General features: G+C 42.8%; 1 protein-coding gene across 2 annotated transcripts in view; it reads right to left on the bottom strand.

The window, feature by feature from the left end:
• The window catches only part of npas1 (neuronal PAS domain protein 1), a 374,233-nt gene that overhangs the window by 88,230 nt on the left and 259,913 nt on the right, over positions 1-26,090 (bottom strand). For both annotated transcript variants that reach the window (XM_051934005.1, XM_051934009.1), the window contains one exon: positions 17,300-17,389. In XM_051934005.1, the coding sequence (XP_051789965.1) occupies positions 17,300-17,389 (90 nt within the window). The remainder of the gene's footprint in view (positions 1-17,299; positions 17,390-26,090) is intronic.

The raw sequence follows: 26,090 nt of genomic DNA, 5'->3' as shown, positions 1-26,090 counted from the left end.
ACAAATCTGAGACATAACAGCCAAAGAAACAAAACAGCACAAAAACATGATAACCCATCACAGCTTTTTAAGATTTGTTTTAGATCATAGGTCAAGACCAATCAGGGAAATTCAGCAGCCAAGTGAAATCAAACAGAATCCTACAACCGGATGCTCTGGAAGCCTTTGAGCCATCCATTATGCCAGGACTCGAGATGACGTTACGTGTCATGCTCTCCTGGGGGCTGTTGGGATGGATCACCATGGCAATGACTGATGCTATCTCAACACAAAGTGGGCAAACAATTAACAAACAAAATGGCATTGCAAAGAAGATGTTACTGCGGTGGGCTGGCAACCCTGCCCGGGGTTTATTTCCGGCCTTGCACCCTGTGTTGGCTGGGATTGGCTCCAGCAGACCCCCGTGACCCTGTAGTCAGGATATAGCGGGTTGGATAATGGATGGATGGAAGAAAGTGTTAAAACTTCGATTGCGTATTCCTGAAATTTATAAAACCAATTTGAAATTCATATTCCTCCAAGTTCAAAACCCCAGAATCCATGTAAAACATGTGGGCAACCACCATAGAAAAGGCACAAAAAAATGAACTTGTTGTAACAAAAATAAAGCAGGAATTGATAGGAGAGAAAACTTTCAGGAGAAGGATTTGATTTGAACAAAAAAAAAACAATTGACTAAATTGGAGTCGAAAAACTCAAAAAAGATGGTGGACCGCCTATGAAAAATTACATACAACTGTAAATTATAATACGCTAGCAAAAAAAAACAAAAATGGAAGTTGCTAGGTAACGGTGATTTGGCAGCGGTGACTTTCCAATGTAGTGAGATGTTCATACAGAGATAACACAGTGATGTAAAACATGCAGCCACTGTAGACCCCCAGGGCCGGAGATGACTACTGTATATACTCGCAGATAAGTTCTCCTGCAGATAAGTCGGGACTTGATTTTACCGTATAATTTCTGGTATTTTATAATGTCAGTCGTATAAGTCGAATGCAGAAAACTCACACTATTGGTCCAAGAGATTATGATATGCTAACACCCACCTGAGAGAGGAACCACGGAGCACACGGCCTTTTTTTTCTATGTATTGTGCCTACGTGACCACACGGTAACACCCAAATGATTCCAAAGCGGCGTTTGCACTGATTTGTGTTTTTTGTATCTTACACCCTTATACACCTTTATCGTAAGAGCATCCCTTATCTACGATGGAGCGTTCGATCAGAAGAAAATATGAAGCTGGCTTTAAATTAAACGTCGTTGAAGTGGCAAAAGAAATTGGTAACTGCTTTGCTGCAACAAAATTCAATGTGTCTGAGAAACTGATGCGAGATTGGAGGAAGCAAAAAGATTAAGTGTCGCATTTTTGAACGGGAGTACAAGTCGGGGTCTGATTTTATGATCGATTTTTCGGGTTTCAATACCCGACTTATACGTGAGTATGTACAGTAACCCTGTCCTTGTAATTTGTATCTACTACTCAAACGATGGTCTCTCTCTCCTTTTGTTGAGCTTGCCGATGATTGGAAGAGTTGGCAAGGCAACGATTTCATCTACAGATGGAGTTACTTCTCAGTCATCTCATTTGAATGCAAGTGAAGTTTTAAGAATATACAAGACACTCCTTACAGACCCAGAGACAGTCACATGGTGTGCTAAACAACAAGCGCCTCGTAATCATGCACTTCATGGGGATGTGTGTGTGTGTCGAAGGTGGAAATAAGACAAGCGAGCACCAATCGAAACAAGAAAAAGCAATACTCACGAAACTCCACACAAATCAATGATATCCTACTCCTGAGCCTTCTCAGCTAACTTAACTGGCCTGAGGGAGGGCTCAGGAATGGTGACATCAAAGTGGCTCCTCCAACAAAGGAATACAAGTAAAAATAACATACAAATCTGAGAAATAACACACAAAGACAGTAAAAACAACAACACAACACTAACACATGTTAACACATAATAGCTTTTTAAGATTTGTCTTAGAGCTTATTCTATAAGCTTACATTTGCTACCACCCTTAAAATGAAATTACTGTTGAAACACAGCTGCAGAAATGGATCTGCTGCCATCAAAACACCCTCGGTCATAACAGGTGACATTTCTCAGTCACTCGATTTATATCTCAAGTCTGTTTATTCCTCTCAGTGTCCCAAATGAAATGGATGGTGTGACCAGTAGGAGGGTGTTGAAGCACCCCAAACACAAGACATAAATCCCGGTTGCAAACACACCTTTTATTACACAGCATACCTTACAAAAGGCTTCAATCTATGGATCTGCACTGCTATCTGGAAGGCTGCGGTTCAAATCTCGTTATTGTGAGAAGGATCCTACTCCTTTTGGGACCTTCAGCAAGGCCCTTAACCTGAAAATTGCCGCAGGAACAATGGTTGACCCCTAAAGGTCATGCAAAAAGACATTTTCAAACAAAGTTATTAACAAACTATATCTAATAAAACAATAGTCAAATCAGTAATCAATAGTTGCACGACAATTATTCTCTCTTCCTTTCTCTCTCTGTCTCTCACCTGGATGAGGTCAAGCGGTTTCTTTTATCTTGGACCCAGAAGTATTTCCAGGTGAAACGAAAGTCCCCCCAAAAGTAGGGATCTATCAATTCTGGCATCTCCCCCTGGTCGCCACCAGGGTACCCAAAAGGGCTGTCCTCAGGACTACAGGTCCCAGCATGCCCTGTGGATATCCGCATAGGATATCCTGACCCAGGGATGCTGCCACCTAGTGTATCAGTGGAGCATATAGTCCTGACAGGCTATCTCCCCCTGTCCTTCCATCCCAATGACTAGATGAGCCAGATATTGCTCTTTGGTCTCACCCTGTCAGGACGCCAGTGTGCCTTTGGCACTGGCATCTATTACAATGGGTGTATGATTGGTAAGAATTCTGACCTCGGATTCCCATCATGATTTAAATATATGAAATTTATCAACTGGATAAAAAATTTAGTAAAGCTAAATTCAATTCAACCCCCACCCATTAGAAAGAGAGAAAGGCCAACAGCCTGAGTCTACTGACTTGATAGGAAGAGTCACCAGAGTCATGAATGTCACTGCCGAAGTAAGTAAACCTATCAACAAGGTCAACACTCTCTGCGCAGACAGACACACTGCTGATGGCCGTGCCCAAGAGGTCATTAATGGCCTGGATGTTGGTTTTTATCAGGACACTCACAAGCCTAGACACTCAGACTCCTCACTCAATCTCTCGAGTGCCCTGATCAGAGCCCCCATTGACTAAGAGAAGATCACAGCATCATCAGCAAAGTCAACATCAGTGAATCCACAGCTGCTAGACCCCAAAACCTTGCCCAACACCGAGTTGATACAAGTATTGTGCAGAATCAACGGGGAAAAACACAGAGGTTCTGCCTCCACTCTGCACAGCACTCACAGTACCAGTGGACAGGCTGGCCATGATATCCAGCAACCTCGAGGGGATCCCACGAAACCTCAGGATGTCCCACAGGGAAAGCTCGATCAATTGAGTCGAACGCTTTGCGAAAATCGACAAAGGCTGCAAAGAAAGGGAAATAGTCTTTTTTGAATGGGAAAGGGGGAAAATTACTTTTAATGATATTTTTATGGCTGATTATAAAGGAAATTAGAGTAGTCGGCAGGATTCGATGGCAGATGATACAATGCTAAAAACGTAACAGGGAGATTATTATTTTAACACTGGAAGAAAACACTTGCAGATGAAGAGGAAAATTTAACAGCAAGCACCAAAATCATAGTTTTGGGCTGATTATAAAGAAAATTAGAGTAGTCGGCAGGATACAATGGCAGATGATACAACGTTAAAGAGGGAGGTTGGCATTTTAACACAAGAAAACAACTGGAAATGTAGTGGAAACAAGCGAACAAGTGCCACACAAAGGGACAGGTTTTAACAGGGAAAAGAACTGCAGATATATATATATATATAAAAATATGTCAATCAAAATACTTTAAAACTGTTTTATGTAAAGCACATCACAGCAGAATAATATATTCAATATTTCATTTTAAGTTGTTCGTAATAAGTTGGAGGAATATAAGTAGCCACTTATGTCTTATGAAACATAAATTGTCTTCATGACTCACGTCTCCTGACTTGTTATTATATGTAATCAGTCATCACTGACAGATTTTCAGTCAGACACGCATTGAAAAAAACAGAGTTGGTGCTCTTTTTTTTCAAATTTTAAATAAATAAATAACAGTCAGGAGGAGAGCAATTCGTCAGTCGTGTCAGTAAATTCAACACGAGGCTCTTAAGAGCATGGGAAAGGTGCTATATAAATAAAATGTATTATTATAATTTTGTAATTGTGGGAAATTAAATGGGGAAAGCGCTGGCATTAATCAAGAAAACCCTTGGCACTCATTTTTACACGGTAGCAACAGCTGTTGGATTATTAAACTTGTGGTAGGTGAGTCTCACCTTTCAGGAATAACATACTGTCACACATGCGTGCAAGAGCCTGACTGAGGGTAAGACATGAAGTCAGGGGTTGATGAAGTGCCTTTTCTCCTTCTTCCAAAGACTACCATAAGTTACAGCTCCACCCACTTTTGCTACCAGACCACGCCCTCCAACTGACTCACTTCCGCCAAGGACCCGCCTCTTCCTGCCCACCACCTACAGTGCATCTGGAAAGTATTCACAGCGCATCACTTTCTCCACATTTTGTTATGTTACAGCCTTATTCCAAAATGGATTAAATTCATTTTTTTCCTCAGAATTCTACACACAACACCCCATAATGACAACGTGAAAAAAGTTTACTTGAGGTTTTTGCAAATTTATTAAAAATAAAAAACTTGAGAAAGCACATGTACATAAGAATTCAAAGCCTTTGCCATGAAGATCAAAATTGAGCTCAGGTGCATCCTGTTTCCCCTGATCATCCTTGAGATGTTTCTGCAGCTTCATTGGAGTCCACCTGTGGTAAATTCAGTTGACTGGACATGATTTGGAAAGGCACACACCTGTCTATAGAAGGTCCCACAGTTGACAGTTCATGTCAGAGCACAAACCAAGCATGAAGTCAAAGGAATTGTCTGTAGACCTCCGAGACAGGATTGTCTCGAGGCACAAATCTGGGGAAGGTTACAGAAAAATTTCTGCTGCTTTGAAGGTCCCAATGAGCACAGTGGCCCCCATCGTCCGTAAGTGGAAGAAGTTTGAAACCACCAGGACTCTTCCTAGAGCTGGCCGGCCATCTAAACTGAGCGATCGGTGGAGAAGGGCCTTAGTCAGGGAGGTGACCAAGAACCCGATGGTCACTCTGTCAGAGCTCCAGAGGTCCTCTGTGGAGAGAGGAGAACCTCCCAGAAGGACAACCATCTCTACAGCAATCCACCAATCAGGCCTGTATGGTAGAGTGGCCAGACGGAAGCCACTCCTTAGTAAAAGGCACATGGCAGCCCACCTGGAGTTTGCCAAAAGGCACCTGAAGGACTCTCAGACCATGAGAAAGAAAATTCTCTGGTCTGATGAGACAAAGATTGAACTCTTTGGTGTGAATGCCAGGCATCACGGTTGGAGGAAACCTGGCACCGCTCATCACCAGGCCAATACCATCCCTAAGGTGAAGCATGGTGGTGGCAGCATCATGCTGTGGGGATGTTTTTCAGCGGCAGGGACTGGGAGACTAGTCAGGATAAAGGGAAAGATGACTGCAGCAATGTACAGAGACATCCTGGATGAAACCCTGCTCCAGAGCGCTCTTGACCTCAGACTGGGACGACGGTTCATCTTTCAGCAGGACAACGACTTGAAAGCACACAGCCAAGATATCAAAGGAGTGGCTTCAGGACAACTCTGTGAATGACCTTGAGTGGCCCAGCCAGAGCCCAGACTTGAATCCCATTGAACATCTCTGGAGAGATCTTAAAATGGCTGTGCACCGACGCTTCCCATCCAACCTGATGGAGCTTGAGAGGTGCTGCAAAGAGGAATGGGCGAAACTGGCCAAGGATAGGTGTGCCAAGCTTGTGGCATCATATTTAACAAGACTTGAGGCTGGAATTGCTGCCAAAGGTGCATCGACAAAGTATTGAGCAAAGGCTGTGAATACTTATAGACATGGGATTTCTCAGTTTTTTTATTTTTAATAAATTTGAAAAAACCTCAAGTAAACTTTTTTCACGTTGTCATTATGGGGTGTTGTGTGTAGAATTCTGAGGAAAAAAATTAATTTAATCCATTTTGGAATAAGGCAGTAACATAACAAAATGTGGAAAAAGTGATGCGCTGTGAATACTTTCTGGATGCACTGTATAAAGACTTAACCACTTCACCTTCCCAGTCATATTCTGACTCAGTCTCATATGATGACTCTCGCCTTTTTGTTTGTTTGTTTTTTATTTTATTGATTTTATTAAATTCAAAAAACATTCCATACAAATAACTCAAGTTTTACAAAAAAAAGGTTTGAAACAAATCTACCCCCACCCCTGAGAAAGAGAGCAAGGCCAGCAGAGTAAAACTTTAAGCTAGTAAAGATAAGTAAATAAATACATTTTTAAATGAATAAAGATAAATCGAGTAAAAGAGGGGAGAGAACCTGCTTTCTCAATTTAAAAGCATATTCAAAAATGTAATTGATCAGATCCTGCCAGTTTTTGAAAAAGTTTTGCACAGATTCTCTAAGTGAGAATTTGTTTTTTTCCAATTTCAAATAGTATATAACATTAGTATTACCCACTGACTTAGAATAGGAGAGTTAGGATTCTTCCAGTTGACCAAGATAAGTCTACGTGCCAGTAGTGTAGTAAAGGCAATCACAGTTTGTTTGTCCTTCTCCACTTTAAGCCCCTCTGTGAGCCCACCAAACACAGCTGTTAGTGGATTAGGAGGGATTGTGACACCAAGGATCTCTGATAGGCATTTAAAGATTTTGATCCAGAATGATGTTAATTTGGTGCAGGTACAAAGCATGTGGCCCAGTGAGGCTGGAGCTCGATTGCAATGTTCGCAGGTTGGACCTTGCCCTGGAATCATTTTGGACAATTTTAAATGAGACCGATGCACTCGATATATCATTTGAAGTTGAGAAATTCTATGCTTTGCACATAATGGCTGCCTTCCACTCTGTATCTGAGAGGTTGAGTGAGAGATCTTTTTCCCATTTTACCCTTGGATCTTTGAAAGGGAGTGACTGTAAAATGTTTTTATATGTTACGGAAATGTTGTTTGAGTCCTGAAGACTGAGCAATATTTCTTCCGGCATAGAGGTAAGTGGGAGATGAGGAAATTGGGCAGGTTCTGTTTAACAAAGTTTCTAATTTGAAGGTAGTGAAAGAAATGAGTTTCTGGAAAGTTAAATTTGGAATGTAATTGTTCGTAGGATGCAAAGATGTTGTCTATGTACAGTGATTTAATCCCAAAGGTTTTCCGGACACTAAAAACTGTGTACATTTCAGAGGGTGGAAAAAGGTGGTTATTGTGCAGAGGTGCCACAGATAAAAGCTTCTCCATCTTAAAACACTTCCTACATTGGTCTCATATTCTGAGTGAGTGAAGCACTTTTTGGATAGCATTGCTTGTTACAATATATGGGGTGGTTCCCCAAATCTTTTTTTTCTTTTTAATTTCCCTTTTACAATACAAATGCATCCCTGTAGTCAGGTACTGAAACTTGATAGCACCAATAATGGAAAAACACCAAAGACTCTTCACCAAGACACATCATTAATCAGTTCATTGTTGGACTGCCTTGTAGTATGGAGGGATTCATTAGGAAGGGAGACACAGAAGATAGTAATTGACTGACTGGCAGGTTATATCAGCCAGTAGGACTTGAACGTGACACAAAATGTGTGAGACAAATGGAACTTATAGCTGTTATGTCAGCTTGTGAACTTTCCCTCAGGGATTCACAAAGTCCTGACTATCTCTCTTTAGCATCTTTCACACTCTTCTCTCCCACACACACCCATTTTCACATCTGCCTGCCTATTTACTGTATCATTTCCTATATATTGTGACACACGTGACGTGATGGTAATTCCCTGCCTAGCCAGAGGTTGGCGCTGTGGACTAATAACTTCTCTCTTCCTCCTTCTGCTGATCAGAAGACAGACAGCCACTCCACTGCTGATGTCACTTCCGTTGTCCTCCCTCCTGAACCTGGCCTTTCCTGCCAAGTCACTATATAGGCCATCTTGCTTCAGTTTAATTTTCAGCCCTGCAACTTGTTGTATGCTTAATTATTTTGAAGTTTTTCAGTTAGATGAGGTCACCAAAGTGGTGCCCTAACTCTTTCTAACGTTGCTGTGTCGTCTCTTTTACAAAATTTATATATTGTGGCCTGAGGGGGACGCTTCAGCTCCCCAAATGCGACACAAACAGACAAAACTTCAGCACATCACACAGGCTTTATTCAGTGGGAAACACTTCCCATATCATTTCCCACCAACACCAAGCAGTACACAGCACTTTGTCTTCTTGCTCTTCCTCTGTCTTTGTCTCTGCCTCCACTCTTTTCTACAAGAGTCATCCTCTCCCTCCTGTCTCTGTTTCCTGAAGCAGTGGCAGTTGGCTCCTTTTATCCTGAACCCGGGAATACTTCTGGTAGCCCTTTAGCATGGTCCGGGAGCACTTCCAGGTGAGGCAGAAACCCGATAAAGTAGGGTTGTGCCGAACTCCTACTCCCTTGAGGCTCTGTGGGAATCCTAGGCACTGCTGCAACCCAGAGGGGCTACAATCTAGCAATCCGGGAGAGATTAGATAGATAGATAGATAGATAGATAGATAGATAGATAGATAGATAGATAGATAGATAGATAGATAGATAGATAGATAGATAGATAGATAGATAGATAGATAGATAGATAGATACTTTATTAATCCCAAGGGGATATTCACATACTCCAGCAGCAGCATACTGATAAAAACAATATTATTATCCATCCATTTTCCAACCCGCTGAATCCAAACACAGGGTCACGGGGGTCTGCTGGAGCCAATCCCAGCCAACACAGGGCACAAGGCAGGAACCAATCCCGGGCAGGGTGCCAACCCACCGCAGGACACACACCCACACACCAAGCACACACTAGGGCCAATTTAGAATCGCCAGTCCACCTAACCTGCATGTCTTTGAACTGTGGGAGGAAACCGGAGCACCCGGAGGAAACCCACACAGACACGGGGAGAACATGCAAACTCCACACTGGGAAGACCCGGGAAGCGAACCTGGGTCTCCTAACTGCGAGGCAGCAGCGCTATCACTGCGCCACCGTGCTGCCCCAAAATTATTATACTATTAAAGAGTGATAAAAATGCAGGTATAACAGACAATAACTTTGTATAATGTTAACATTTACCCCCCCCCCCCGGGTGGAATTGAAGAGTCGCATAGTGTGGGGGAGGAACGATCTCCTCAGTCTGTCAGTGGAGCAGGACGGTGACAGCAGTCTGTCGCTGAAGCTGCTCCTCTGTCTGGAGATGATCCTGTTCAGTGGATGCAATGGATTCTCCATGATTTACAGGAGCCTGCTCAGTGCCCGTCGCTCTGCCACAGATGTCAAACTGTCCAGCTCCGTGCCTACAATAGTGCCTAACCCTAACCCTATCCCTCACCAGTTTGTCCAGGCGTGAGGCGTCCCTCTTCTTTATGCTGCCTCCTCAGCACACCACCGCGTAGAAGATGGCGCGCACCACAAGCGTCTGATAGAACATCTGCAGCATCTTATTACTGATGTTGAAGGACGCCAGCCTTCTAAGGAAGTATAGTCGGCTCTGTCCTTTCTTTCACAGAGCATCAGTATTGGCAGTCCAGTCCAATTTATCATCCAGCTGCACTCCCAGGTATTTATAGGTCTGCACCCTCTGCACACAGTCACCTCTGATGATCACGGGGTCCATGAGGGGCCTGGTCCTCCTAAAATCCACCACCAGCTCCTTGATTAGGTCCCTATACTCCTCCTCTTGCCCACTCCTGATACAGCCCACGATAGCAGTGTCATCAGCGAACTTTTGCACGTGGCAGGACTCCGAGTTGTATTGGAAGTCTGATGTATATAGGCTGAACAGGACCAAGTACAGTCCCCTGTGGTGCTCCTGTGTTGCTGACCACAATGTCAGATAATGCTCTGTTCCTACTCTCTCCCCCTGGTCCTTACAGTCCATAGGCGTCCAGACCAGGTAAGGGCCCTGGCTGTCAGCCACAATATATATATGAATTTTTTCTTCACACAGACAACCACAGACACAAGTAATAAGTGACCAAGTAGTGTGGTGGACAGTAGGACTTTAGGGACCTTCAAAACTCGACTTGATGTTATTTTGAAAGAATTACTGTATATACTCGTGTATAAGTCAGGTCTTGAAACCTGAAAAATAGGATCATAAAAAACAGAACCCGACTTATACGCCCGTTCAAAAATACGACACTTAATTTTTTTATTGCCTTCTCCAATTTCGCATCACTTTTCTCAGACGCATTGAATTTTGTTGCAGCAGCATAGTTATCAATTTCTTTTGCCACTTCAACAACATTTAATTTAAAACCAGCTTCATATTTTCCTCTGATCGAACGTTCCATCGTAGATAAGGTATGCACAAAACAGTGCAAGCGTCACTTCGGAATAGTTCGGGTATTACCGAGTGGTCACGTAGGCACAATACATAGAAAAAAAAAGGCTGTGTGCTCCGTCGTTACTCTCTCAGGTGGGCGTTAGTATATCGTAATCTCTTGGATGAATAGTGTGAATTTTCCGTATTCGACTTGTACGACCGACATTATAAAATACCGGAAATTATATGGTAAAATCTAGCCCTGACTTATCCGTGGGAGAACTTAAACGCAAGTATATACAGTGATTGTTTATTGTGGCTGTGGTGCTTGGAGGGCACTGTTATAGAAGAAAATAATTAAAAATAACTTCTTGGTGCTTTCACCCTATGTTCTGCGTGTCTGTTTATTAGGTTTAAGGGACAACAGTGACCCCTAGCGTCCACAACATATATATTTATATATATATACAGTCAAATGAAAAAGTTTGGGAACCCCTCTTAATTCTTTGGATTTTTGTTTCTCATTGGCTGAGCTTTCAAAGTATCAACTTCCTTTTAATATCTGACATGCCTTATGGACACAGTAGTATTTCAGCAGTGACATTAGGTTTATTGGATTAACAGAAAATATGCAATATGCATCATAACAAAATTAGACAGGTGCATAAATTTGGGCACCCCAACAGAGATATGACATCAATACTTAGTTGAGCCTCCATTTGCTCCTTTCAGCCTCTAGACGCTGTCCTCCTATAGCCTTTGATGAGTGTCTGATTCTGGATGGAGGTATTTCTGACCATTCTTCATACAAAATCTCTCCAGTTCAGTTCAATTTGATGGACAGCCTGCTTCAAATCATCCCATAGATTTTCGATGATATTCAAGTCAGGGGACTGTGACGGCCATTCCAGAACATTGTACTTCTCCCTCTGCATGAATGCCTTTGTAGATTTCCAACTGTGTTTTGGGTCATTGACTTGTTGGAATATCCAACCCCTGCTTAACTTCTACTTTGTGACTGATGCTTGAACATTATCCTGAAGAATTTGTTGATATTGGGTTGAATTCATCCGACCCTCGACTTTAACAAGGGCCCCAAGTCTCTGAACTAGCCACACTGCCCCACAGCATGATGGAACCTCCACCAAATTTGACAGTAGGTAGCAGGTGTTCTTCTTGGAATGCGGTGTTCTTCTTCTGCCATGCAAAGTGCTTTTTGTTATGACCAGATAACTCAATTTTTGTCTCATCAGTCCAAAGCACTGTTTCCAAAATGAATCTGGCTTGTCTAAATGAGCATTGGCATACAACAAGCGACTCTGTTTGTGGCGTGAGTGCAGAAAGGGCTTCTTTCTCATCACCCTGCCATACAGATGTTCTTTGTGTAAATTGCACTGAATTGTAGAACGATGTACAGATACACCATCTGCAGCAAGATGTTCTTGCAGTTCTTTGGAGGTGATCTGTGGGTTGTCTGTAACCATTCTCACAATCCTGCTCATATGCCGCTCCTGTATTTTTCTTGTTCTGCCAGACCTGCTAGGTTTAACAGCAACTGTGCCTGTGGCCTTCCATTTCCTGATTCCATTCCTTACAGTTGAAACTGACAGTTTAAACCTCTGAGATGTCTTTTTGTAGCCTTCCCCTAAACCAGGAGACTCAACAATCTTTGTTTTCAGATCTTTGGAGAGTTGCTTTGAGGATCCCATGCTGTCACTCTTCAGAGGAGAGTCAAAGTGAAGGAAGCACAACTTGTAATTGACCACCTTAAATACCTTTATATCTCATGATGGGACACACCAGTCTATGAAGTTCAAGGTCTAACGAGCTCATCCCACCAATTTGGTGTTGTAAGTAATCAGCAGTGAGCAGTGACAGGCATTCAAATCAGCACAATGACAAGGGGACACACATTTGTGCAGAGCCAGTTTTTCACATTTGATTTAATTTCATACAACTAAATTCTGCTTCACTAAAAATCTTTGTTCGGAAAAACACCGCAGTACTCAGATTTTCCTAGGAAATGAAAGACATACCACTGTTATCTTTATTATTGAAAGGAGAGTCAATTATTATGAAGGCTGAGAGGGGGTCCCAAACTTTTCCATATGACTGTATACATATATATATATATATGTATGTATACTAGCTGTGTAAGCCGGTGCTGTAAAAAGCCCGTGCTGCTAGAAACCATGGATTCTGGCACTTCAATCAATCAATCGCATCGGTTGTCTATCAGCGGCTAAACGAGTTTCTCTTTATTCTGTGGTTTCACTTTGGCGACAGAGTCAATTTCTTTGAGCTTCATGCTGTAGCCTCGCACTTCCGGGCTAGACAGACAGACAGACAGACAGACAGACTTCCATGAATAGATGTCTGTATATAAGATATATATATATCTATATTTCACCATTCTATGATCTGCTTCTCGCAACTGAAATGAGGGCACCGTGGCGATGTTAGCCGACTTGCTGACCAACCACAAGCGTTACCTGGTAGGTAACCACCCATACAATCAGATTGTGACACAGACTACGAATGCAATGAATGTAATTACCCCGATCTACATGCTGTCAAATGAACGAACCACACGCCGTGGCACAACGTTAGAGGCTTCGCCTCTGGCGCTGACGTCCGAGGTTCAATTCCCCGAGAGGGGGGTGCAGTAGAGTGTGTACGCCTGATGAGCCCAGAATTAGAGTGAAACACGTGTCGCGTACTCTTTGCATTATTTGACAGTAAACTATTTCAACCATATATATATATATATATATATATATATATATATATATATATATATATATATATGCAGACAGACACACACACAGTATCATCAAAACAATAATGATAATAATGGAGAATTTGAAACAGTTTGTAGGTTTGTGTTAATGACGAAACTGTGGATAATTAACGCCGGTGCGTGAGTGCATATGTGAGTACTGCTTGTATACTGTATATCGGTTACCTCAAGGTGACAAGTAGCCGCTCTTCAGGGCTGACACTCACTTACATATTGGATGCCTGGTATGTGACATGGTGCTGTGCCAGCTTTTCTTTTTCGTATTTCTTCATAGATTACGCACACGCTGTGCAGTCTGAGGGTGAACCCAGTAGCGGCGGAGATGTTTTCTCTACCTTTGTCGCTGTATCAGGAGGATTTTTACCACAAGGAGATCAAGGTTCAAATCTAATAGAGCCAACTGATTCATATTTCGTGGATCCAGTGAAGGATGAACCTCGAAACCCACACTCTGGACTCCCTGATAACTGAACCCCCGACGGAAAAACACACAGAACGTCAATCTGGGCTGCAGGTTGGCGTTTACCAGAGGCAAATGAATGTGATGTCATAGTGAAGTCATTTAAGTGCCACTACAAAACGTAACTTAAATGCCTGGATCACTCAGAGTGCATTTGTTTGGAGGACAGGGCCATAGTTTAAGAAACGGAGCTTCATAAAGTGTAAGACGTATTCTTCACAAATCATGATTCCAATCCCATTGAAACTCCATGGAGCACAAAGGCAAAATGGAACAGCCTGTAACCAAGTCAATCCAAGTCAAACAAAGTCCTAGTATAGAATCCAAATATAATAGGCAAAAAAACAGCAAGAAGGTGAAAATTCCAAAATACACAAAAGACAGAAAATCACAGATAACTCACCAACTACTGAGCACATTCACAATGAACCTCCAGGAACTGTGGAAGACTCTCTGGATTTATAGGGAGGACGGCATTTCCTGGCACCCACAAAACTGTCACACACGTGTGCTTGAGAGAAGGTTGATGGGCTCAAGTGATGTTTTGTCAGCCGGACCAGGGGTTGGCGCTGATCCTTTCCCCTTTTGTAACTCTGCAGACCGGCAGATGAACCTACCAAGCAATATCATGACCACCAACCCCCCGTTCTGATGACGCTACTTCTGTCCCTCACTGATGACATCTTCCTCTTCAGGGCCCACCTACCAAAGAACTTGCTTCCTCTTCCGGCCGCCCTAATCCATCCCATTCCTGTTTCAGTCATATAGATGTTTCTGTTTCACCCTCATTACCTCAGTTCTATTTTGACCTCCTGTTTGCTGTTTCCAGTATACGAGGTGGCCATCCCCAAATCTTTTTGCGTCTCCTTATTACAATACATAGACATGTAAATCTCACATAATCAACAAAATCAATGAATTAAAAATGAACAAAAGAGACGTAAAACAAGAATTTGAACCCCAGTCAGTTGAGGAACTCTATCTGAGCCATGACACATTAGAGGCTGGAAAGTAATATGAAAGTTTTGTAGGTTTTGATAGAATTCGGTGTCACGCAGGCACGTCAGAGGATTATCCCCCAGGCTCTTCTGAGTTATGTACTACCACCCCAGGTTGAGAGGGGGTCCTGGCGCTAACCTTATCCTGTGTTTTTCCCTCCACACTGTCAAGGAGATGCCCAGTGAAAGCAACTGACTCCGCCCCTTCAGGTCCTCCCATTACGTATCCCACAGTTCCTGAAAGGAGGCGTCACTTCTTATGAGAACACACCGCAGGGTGGAGCTTCAGCCCACCGAAATTCTCAGAGAAAGGTTCCTTGTGCTATAGGACCCTGATTTTTATTTGTTTAGTGCCATCGAGAGTATATTTTGCTTGGATGATTTCTGTAATTAAATGTGGGGGGGGGGGGTGGGGGTGGCGACAGGGTTGGCACCCCACACATTTGTGGACCTGCAGCTCCTTCCAATGGTAAATTTGCCAAAAACAATAAATAGAGCATAGACTCTGTGTAATATAGTAAATAAGTAACCAGCACTGCCCCAGAAATCCAGCTCCTCCCATAAGATCCAGCTCCTCCCCATTCCACAGGCTACAGTAAGGGGTTCTGGTTATAATGTATCAGACAATAACTTAACAAAGGACATTTTAAATTGAATAAAATATCTACACATGCTGATTTCTGTCTGTCCGGCGGCTACAGCTAAAGGACGTCTGGACATCTGCTCTGGTAAAACCCTTCATGCACCTGAGTGTGTGTTCATACTGTCAATCCAATCAATAAAATGATGTGGTGACAGGGACCGGGGGTAAGGCAGTGCCCCAACCCTGGACAGGACGGCAGCCCCTCTGGGATCAAACTCATACAAAAACCAGCCCAATCTAGGACCTGTTTAGAGGGGTCAGTTCATTTGGGACCCCCACAGGACAGCAGCCCATTGGGGGTCACCCTTACACACCAGATCAGATTAGAAGGGTCAGTTCATTTAGGAGGTAACTGGAGAGGACCCCCCATGGGATCCCACCCTGGACAGGACATCAGCACAACAAGGGTCATCCTCATGCACTGGACCAGTTTAGGAGGGTCTGTTCATTTGTGACATACCTGGAGAGGACCTCCACAGGGCCCCATCTTGGACAGGACAGGGGCCATAGTCATGCACTGGACCAGTTTACAGGGGTAAGTTCATTTGGGATGTACCTGAAGAGGACAGAAGTCTACTAAGGGTCACGCTCACACACCAGACCAGATTAGATTCATTTGGGAGGTAACTGGAGAGGACCCTCCATGGGATCCCAACCTGGACAGGAAATCAGCACATCAAGGGTCATCCTCATGCACTGGACCAGTTTAGAGAGGTCGGTTCATTTGGGATTTACCTGGAGAGAACCTTTGCAGGGCCCCACCCTGGACAGGACAGCAGTCCATTGGTGGTCACACATTAATGCACTAGACAGTTTACAGGGGTCGATTCATTTGAAATGTTCCTAGAGATGACCCCCACAGGGCCCCACCCTGGTCAGGACAGTGGCACATCAGGGGTCATCCTCATGCACTGAACCAGTTTAGACATTTGAGATTTACCTGGAGAGGACCCCCACAGGGCACCATTCTGGAATGGAGAGCAGTCCAATTGGGGGTCACACTCACACACTGGACCAGTTTTGAAGGTTCACTTAGTTTGGGATGTATTTAAAGAGGACAGAAGTCCATTAGGAGCCACACTCACACACACCAGACCAGTTTAGAAGGGTCAGTTCATTTGGGATGTACCTGAAAAGGATCCCCATGGGACCCCACCCAGGACAGGACAGCAGCCCATCAGGGGTCATCCTTATGCACTGGACCAGTTTAAAGTGGTTGGTTCATTAGGACCTTCACAGGGCCCCACCCATGACAGGACAGCAGTCCATTGGGGGTCACACATTAATGCACTAGACAGTTTACAGGGGTCAATTCATTTGAGATGTTTCTAGAGATGACCCCCACACGGCCCCACCCTGGACAGGACAGCAGCCAATCAGAGGTCATCCTTATGCACTGAATCAGTTTAGAGAGGTGAGTTCATTTGGGATTTACCTGGAGAGGACCCTCACAGGCCTCCATCTTGGAAAGGGGGGGGGGTCACACTCACACACTGGACCAGTTTACAGGGGTCAGTTCATTTGGGATGTACCTGAAGAGGACCCTCAAAAGGATCAACCCTGGACTAGATGTTCATCTGTCTGAAAACCCACCCTGCCTTACACCAGTGCAGTTTGGAGATCACATTAATGCAAGTAGAGGGAAACAGGGTGGTCTGACTTCAAACCCATGTCCCTGCCATGGACCGGTCCCACCTGTTAACAGTATGTCACCCAGCTGAATACTAAGAAAGAAACAAGAGTTATAAATAAATCAAACACGGAAGCACCTTATTGGTCAGTGGTCAATTAGGGTCGTCCAATCACAGACTTTTTAATGCGAAGTGTTATGGGATAAGAAGACATGACAGGCACTGGCTTACCTGCGAGAGCCCCAGGTAGATGGACACCGTTTCAGAGATGTAGAGGAATCTTCCTTCATGGCTGACCACAAAGACGAAGCCGTCCAGAGACTGAGGAGAGAGAGAATGAGAAGAGGGGCCATTAAAGTGCCTGCTAAACACAATGAGCTGAGAAGCCCAGTTGAGGCCTTGGCTCTATTCTGGACAGGACGCGGGTTCGAGCCCCAAATCCCAGCCGGACTCCCCACACCCTTTTATATCCTAACTAAATCAAACGAGACAGAATAAACTTTTCAGACATATGCACTCGACATCTGATACGCCGAGAGTTCTTTGTTAATCGCCCTTTTCTTTTCACGCTCAAAAAACTTTGAAACGCACAGATAGGGAGAGCCATTAACCTCGATAATAATAAAGGGAGCTGAAATGATAAAGAAAACCCATTAAAGAGGCTCCTTTTAAAAATAATATGGAGATGCACAGTTTGTTAAAGAATGATTGCTATTTTTACGCCACTTTAAGTGCCGGTAATTTATGCAAACCGATCCATTCAAAATGCAAATGAGAGTGCCTGGGATTAGCAGGCCTGCCGTCTGAATTTGTTAAAAATAAAGTGCAATTATCTAGTTATTACTGACAGCAGCCGCCGCAAAAGGAATCAAAAAATTTCTCAAGCTCTAATCTGATTTCTATCAGTCCCCCTTTTTATCTGTGCTAGTAATATCTCCTTTGTTTTAGCCTACCTTTCAGATTTTTTTTTTTCCCCATTTAAAAATACTTTCCGACATTTAGAACAATGTGAGTTATTAGTGTTTGTGGAAGCAAACTTTCAAACGTGCGGGCAGTGGAGCCCTCTAGTGGCTCAGGACTTAGACAGCGAGACACAAGGTCAGCCGCAGAGGACCTACTTCTGAGTCCCCTGGTGACCCATGTGAACATGAGGGGACAAAAACACAAAACTAGAGAGGCCACCATGCGTGGTGCTCTATGAAGTCAAATCAACCAAACCCTCTTACTCTGAAAGGCGCTATATAAATACAGAAGGACAAATCTGGTTCATTGGCTTCCTCAGGGCATCATTTTATTTACTGTACCTAATATGTAGAAACACAGAAACAATTACAAGACACTAGCAAAGTCACCATGAAAGGCACCATAAGCCAATCCTTACTACTCTGAAAGGCACTATATAAATACACAAGGACCAATCCCTTCATCTGGTTCATTGGCTTCCTCAGGGCATCATTTTACAGGGTGAGGCAGAAATAACTCCCACATTTCAAAGGGGGATTGAAAAAAAATGGTACGAGGTATCACCAAAAACTTTTTATTTCCCAAATGTAGATATAAAAAAGTTTTTTTACTTTAAGTTTTAAAAGTTATATCATCCAAATGGTGGCCTTGACGGCTGATACACATTTGGAGCCGTTCTTGGAAGTTTTCCATCACTCTCACTAGCATGTCGGGCGAAATTCCTTCAATTTCTTCTTGAATGGCCTCCTTTAGTTGGTCCAAGGACCAAGGACGATGTTTGAAAACCTCAGCCTTGAGGTACCCCCTTCAGTGCAGATCCTGTTGCCCTTACTCTTTGAACCCACAGCAAAATCATTTTCCGGTCTGGAACACTTTCATTAGCACGTAAACCGAACCGCGTGCGAAACGCCCTCTGTGTCGCACGTACAGATTCGCCATTTTTGAAAAAAAGCCTCCACTACTAAAAGCCTCGATGCTCACCCGACCTCGACATGGTGACGACTGAGAACTTTATTATGTACCCTACTTAACGGAACGGACCGCACCCCTCTACCTGCTTTGGGGACCCCACAGTGATTTTTCGAAATGTGGGAGTTATTTCTGCCCCACCCTGTATTTACTGTACCTAACATATAGAAACACAGAAACAATTACATGACACTAGAGAAGTCAACATGAAAGGCACCATATAAGGCCAAATAAACCAATCTTACTACTGTGAAAGGCACTATATAAATACAGAAGGATAAATCCCTTTATATGTTCCTGAATGCATCACTTTATTTATTGATGCTAACATGTAGAAACACAGACACAACTACATGATGCTAGAGAAGTCACCATGAAAGGCATCATATAAGGCCGAATGAGCCAGTCTTACTACTCTGAAAGGCACTTGTTGTGGGGTACAAAATCTGTACATTTTGGTTTATATTTCCATTATATTTTGTTCAAGATAACAGATGAAATCAAAGCATGTCTTCTTCCCAGTTATACCTCACTTTTAAAATAGCTTTTCCAACAAAGAAAGGAAGACATGCTGGTGGCTCAGAGTATCAATTACTTTATAACCCGAGAAAGGATGGACGTCTAATTATTTTACAGCCTGGGAAAGGAAGACATAGCGACACCTCAGGAAACATCAAAAAAAGTTTTATTGTTTGGGAAAACGAACAATGAATTCATTCATCATATTGACAGCCAGCCAATCAGAATATCTAACAATCACATGTTGCAAACCCCCCCCCACCACCCGGTAGAATTTTAGAATAAATATGCCTCGTCTGAGGAGTGATATAGGAAGGAAGTGAGAAAGAAAGGAGGGAGGAAGACGTCAGGAGAGAACAGAGTGATGGCAACGTACGGCCATTTCCATCTGGTCGTCATAAAAGCATCATGAAGAACTACGAGTGTGAGATCACAAGCCACCTGTGACATTCATCCTTGTTATCTGTAACTTTTTCATAAGCTTTTTCTAAAGACTATATATATCCAGACTTTTCTATCAGTCCTATTTTTTAGTATTCTTTGTTCCAGTGGTATTATTATTATTCCTGTAATAAATACCATGCTGTTTTTGAACTTTCTATGCTTTGTCTTAATGTCTAGAGCGATTGAAGTAATAAGGTAGATTTCTCTGAGCACCTGGTTTGCCATACTCTTTGTGCTGTGAGGTTTAGTAAGGCTGAGGGTGAGAGCTCCACCCAAAAGTAGGTAAAAGTGCGTAAAGTAAGGCATTCTTGGCTGATAAATGGTCTATAGTCAAGGATACTGAGCCTTTGTATATTTAAATGTCTTCTTGTAGACCAAAAGTAATATTTAGGTCTGAGATATCATTAAAACATCGTATGTTGTTTGTGCCGATAATAAGTAAGTCTCTTGAAGTGCTGAGAGAGTGACAAGCTGTGTTATTCCTAAGGCTCTTGTGTGGTTTAAAGTGCTAAAGATTAGCCAGCTGTGTGTCTGTCATTCTGTTCAGTTTCTGTGTGTATGCGTATAGCCATGTATGTGTGTCTTAATCATTACTACTTAATTAATAATAATAATAATAATAATAATAATAATTATTATTATTATTACTTAATCTTTGAATTTCCCCTTGGGATTAATAAAGTATCTATTTATCTATTATATAGTGCCTTTCACATCTATCTATCTATCTATCTATCTATCTATCTATCTATCTATCTATCTATCTATCTATCTATCTATCTATCTATCTATCTATCTATCTATCTATCTATCTAATCTTAAAGTGTCACAGTAGACCAACCCGGTAACGAACCTGACAAGTACACTTACTCTTGAAGAAAACAGGTAAAGGGTAAGTAGAGAGAAATACTCCAATAATACAGCAATATATAAATACACAATGGACAAATCCCTTCATCTGGTTCATTGGCTTCCTCACGGCATCATTTTATTTACTGGTGCTAACATTTAGAAACACAGAAACAACTACATGACAGTAGAGAAGTCACTATGAAAGGCACTATATAAGGCCGAATAAGCTAATCAACACGCCTTCAACACAATCCAAACTCTGCTCCTTAGGGACAAGCTGACAGAAATGGGAGTAGATTCATTCCTAGTGGCATGGATCGTGGACTATCTTAAAGACAGACCTTAGTATGTGCGTCTTGGGAACTGCACATCTGACATTGTGGTCAGCAACACAGGAGCGCCACAGGGGACTGTACTTTCTCCGGTCCTGTTCAGCCTATATACATCGGACTTCCAATACAACTCGGAGTCCTGCCATGTGCAAAAATTTGCTGACGACACTGCTATCGTGTGCTGCATCAGGAGTGGGCAGGAGGAGGAGTATAGAAACCTCATCAAGGACTTTGTTAAATGGTGCGACTCAAACCACCTACACCTGAACACCAGCAAAACCAAGGAGCTGATGGTGGATTTTAGGAGGCCCAGACCCCTCATAGACCCCGTGATCATCAAAGGTGACTGTGCAGATGGTGCAGACCTATAAATATCTGGGAGTGCAGCTGGATGATAAATTGGACTGGACTGCCAATACTGATGCTCTGTGCAAGAAAGGACAGAGCCGGTTATACTACCTTAGAAGGCTGGCGTCCTTCAACATCTGCAATAAGATGCTGCAGATGTTCTATCAGACAGTTGTGGCGAGCGCCCTCTTCTACGCAGTGGTGTGCTGGGGAGGCAGCATTGAGAGGAAAGACGCCTCACGCCTGGACAAACTGGTGAGGAAGGCAAGCTCTATTGTTGGACAGTTTGACATCTGTGGCAGAGCGAAGGGCGCTCAGCAGGCTCCTATCAATAATGGAGACTCCACTGCATCCACTAAACAGTGTCATCTCCAGACAGAGCAGCAGCTTCAGCGACAGACTGCTGTCACTGTCCTGCTCCACTGACAGATTGAGGAGATCGTTCCTCCCCCAAACTATGCGACTCTTCAATTCCATCCGGCGGGGTAAACGTTAACATTTAACATTATACAAAGTTATTGTCTGTTTTTTCACCTGCATTATTATCATTCTTTAATTTAATATTATTTATTGTATCAGTATGCTGCTGCTGAAGAATGTGAATTTCCCATTGGGATTAATAAAGTATCTATCTATCTATCTATCTATCTATCTATCTATCTATCTATCTATCTATCTATCTATCTATCTATCTATCTATCTATCTATCTATCTATCTATCTATCTATCTATCTATCTATCTATCTATCTATCTATCTTCTCAACCCTTATCTATAAGGGGGAGCCCAGCCACTCTGCGGAGAAAGCTCATTTCGGCAGCTTGTACAACCACAACCATTACCCGGCCAGGACGCTACCTGGATGGAAAGACCGGGGGAGAGAGAGAGAGAGTATCCACACGGCACTACCTTCCCTGGGATGCTGGGGGGGTGTGTGGGGGGGGGGGGGTTCAACACTCCTGGCATCACGGATTCCTGCAGGGCACGCTGGGAGTTGGAGTTTGGGTCATGGGGGCTGCCAGGAGGATCGGTAGAGCCCTGCAATTGGACTTTGACCACACCTGGGAGTGATTCCAGGGAACATTCATGAGCCACCTGGAGCCATCTCAGGAGCGGAATAAAAGGAGCCACCTCACTCCATTCGGAGAGCCAGAGTCGGGTGGAAGACGGGGGAAGCGTTTCCCACAGGGAAAAATTTTAAAAAATAAATAAATAAAGGTGTGTGTTTGCACTTGTGCCCCACATCTGTCTGTGTCAGGTTTGGGAGGCGATGTGCCCCCTGGTGGTCCACATTAGTAATATCCCTAAAACAGTCTAGACAAGAACAGATCATTCAGGCCAAAAACGCTTCTATCTGCTTAATTTCACAAAATGAATAAATCAAAACCTTCAAGTATTTTTCTGTAGTCACCTCTTTGGCCCTTAGGAATTGTTCCTCCGTTCTTCCTGGCAGAACGCCTCTACTTCAAAAATATTCTTAGATCGTCTCACACACACTGCATGTTTGAGTTGTGACTGCAGGTTTTCATGTCAAACTTTAACCTTTCACGTCATGGCTGACTCTGAGGTCTGTATGGATAGTTGTCTTGTTGTAATATCCAGTGATGGAGAAGCAGCCATACCTGAGCCAACGTCGAGATGCCAATTTGGAAAACAACTCAAGTAAAAGTGAAATTCGGCCTGAGAAAACTGCATAGCTACTCATTTTGAAGTATTTGATTTTATCTGTGCTTAAGAATTAAAAAGGACAAGTAAATGTAGAATCTGACCTTGTTTAATAATTTACAAACCTAAAATAATTCTGGCATAAAAATAGAAAGTCTGTCTGAATGTATGTTCCCTTTACAATCTTACATTCTGATTAATTTGAACCATACTGTGCATAGTTGCTCTCTAGGACCATACAGACAAGATAGACAACTTTGAATCCCAAAATTATGGCCCTCTGGGGTCCCAGTGTTTTTTGATTTTTTGCACACAAGTGCCACCTGCTGGCTCAGAGCAAGTATTACAGCTCAACATCCTTTTCACTAATTCACCCAAAAATGTTGACCCTTGGGGGTCCCAGTGTTTTTTTTTTTTTGCTGTATTCTACTGATTGTACTCCAGTGCCACCTACTGGCTCAGAGCAAGTATTCCAATACTACATCCATTAACCAATTTGACAAAAACATTGCATAGGTGTTCTCTCAGACCATTCAGACAAGACAGACTACTTTGAAACCCAAAATTTTGACCCTTGGGGGTCTCAGCATTTTTTTTTTTTTTTTTTTTTATTTCATTTCTTTTTTTTTCTGTGTGCTAAGTTTGCACCTCAGTACCACCACCTGCTGGCTAAGTGCAGGCATTACAATCCTACAACCTTTAACCAATTTGAAGCACATTTTGCATAGTTGCTCCTTAGGTCCACACAAACAAGAACAATTACTTTGGAACCTAAAATTTTGACCCTAGGGGTCCCAGCAATTTTTTTTAATTATTTTTTTTCCTGTGTGTTATAGTTTTCTCCCCAGTGCCACCTACTGGCTCAGAGTAAGTGTTACAATCCTCCATCCTTTGACCAATTTGAACCAAGTTTTGCATAGATGCTCGACCATACAGATAAGATAAACTACTTTGGATCCCAAAATGATGACCCTGGAGGTCCCAGTGTTTTTTTTTTTCTTTTCTTTTTTTTTATCTGTGGTAAGTTTGTACACCAGTACCACCTACTGGCTAAGTGCAGGTATTACAATCCTACATCACTTAACCAATTTGAAGCAAATTTTGCATAGTTGCTCTCTAGGTCCATACAAGCAAAAATGATTACTTTGGAAACTAAATTTTTGACCCTAGGGGTCCCAGCATGGGCTGTCCCCATAAGGCAGTTAAAGAATGCACTGGGATTGTTTTTAAAGAGACTGATTCGAGCATTGTTTGAACCTCATTGTATTTAATGAAGACTTTTTTTCTGTTGGATTGTAACCTCCACTTCACTTCTGTTTACAGCAATCGGTTCGTAGTGTGCATTGTTGCAATGTTACTTTTTTTGGTTGTTTATTAAATTATGGATTTTTCAATTGTTCATTTATTTCCCTGTTCTTAAAACTCATTAAAAAAAGTGTTTTTAGCCAGCGGTTCGTAGCGCTATAGCACGAACTCTTGCAGTGTTAGTTTTCTCTGTTGTTCAAGGTTTTGTCAGTGTTATTCAATGTTTTTACATTTAGTTTACTATTACGCTGTGCATTCTATGGTTTAATTAACTATATTTGTGCTTAAAAATATTTTAAAAAATATATTTACATACAGTTCGTACAGTCTGGAACGGATTAATTGTATTTACGTACAATCCTATGGGGGAAATTACTTCGGGTTACAACCAAAGTTTTGGAACGAATTACGGTCATGACCTGAGGTTCCACTGTATTACAATCCTACACCCTTTGACTAATTTGAACCAAATTTTGCATAGATGCTCTCTTCGACCATACAGACAAGATAGACAATTTTGGATCCCAAAATTATTGCCCTGGGGGTCCCCGTGGTTTTTTTCTTATTTTTTTTTCTGTGTGCCAAGTTTGCACACCAGTGCCACCTGCTGGCTAAGAGCAAGTGTTGCAATCCTAGAAATTTGATTCTGTTCATCTGGACAAAGTTTTTAAGTGGGAGAAATATTTCGAGACTTATCCAAGTCTCTTCCTCAGTCTCAATTGACTGCAGGTTTCCCCAACCTTATAAACAGTACCTTTGCTTAATCACAGAGACTAGCACCATTGACAAAGGGCCAGTTGATCAGTGATATGCAAATTGTCCACTGATTAGTAGACGTGTGAACCATTCATAGAGGGTTGAGGAATGGCTGCAATCACAGCATTGTAAGATGGCGACAGATGTATCCTTAGGCCCCCTCCTCTGTTCAGAGATGGTCGTTCCTTTTTCACGTAAATGGCCTCCTTGATTCCTCTCTCAAACCAGCGCTCCTCCCTGTCCAGGATGTGCACCTCTTCATCTTTAAAGGAGTGACCACTATCCTGTAGATGTAAATAGACTGCGGAGTCCTGGCCTGACGAGGAAGCTCTTCTGTGTTGTGACATGCGCTTAGCCAGTGGCTGCTTGGTTTCCCCGATGTACAATTCACGGCACTCCTCCTGGCACTTAACCGCATAAACTATGTTACTCTGTTTGTGCCGTGGGACCCGATCCTTGGGATGGACCAATCTTTGGCGTAGCGTGTTTTGGGGTTTGAAAGCCACTGAGACCCAGTGTTTTGAGAAAATGCGCCTCAGCTGTTCCGATAATCCTGACACATATGGGATCACTAAGTTGTTTTCGCTTAGGCAGTGGATGTCCTTCCTCTCTCATGAATCGCTTGGAGCGTTCTTTAGGTGTCCTCCCTGCTTTGACAAAGGACCAGCTGGGATATCCACATTTACTCAGGGCCTTTTTAACGTGGTGTTCTTCTGCTTCCCTGGCCTCTGAGTCTGTGGGAATGGTATTAGCTCTGTGTTGTAGAGTCCTAATGACACCTAGTTTGTGCTCTAGTGGATAGTGAGAGTCAAACCTTAGATACTGGTCCGTATGTGTGGGTTTACGGTACATATCCACTTTCAAATGTCC

This window comes from Erpetoichthys calabaricus, chromosome 1, assembly GCF_900747795.2.
Source record: "Erpetoichthys calabaricus chromosome 1, fErpCal1.3, whole genome shotgun sequence".
Classification (NCBI taxonomy): Eukaryota; Metazoa; Chordata; class Cladistia; order Polypteriformes; family Polypteridae; genus Erpetoichthys; species Erpetoichthys calabaricus.
Note: the sequence above shows the minus strand (reverse complement) of the source record. Positions and strands in the feature narration are given on the sequence as shown.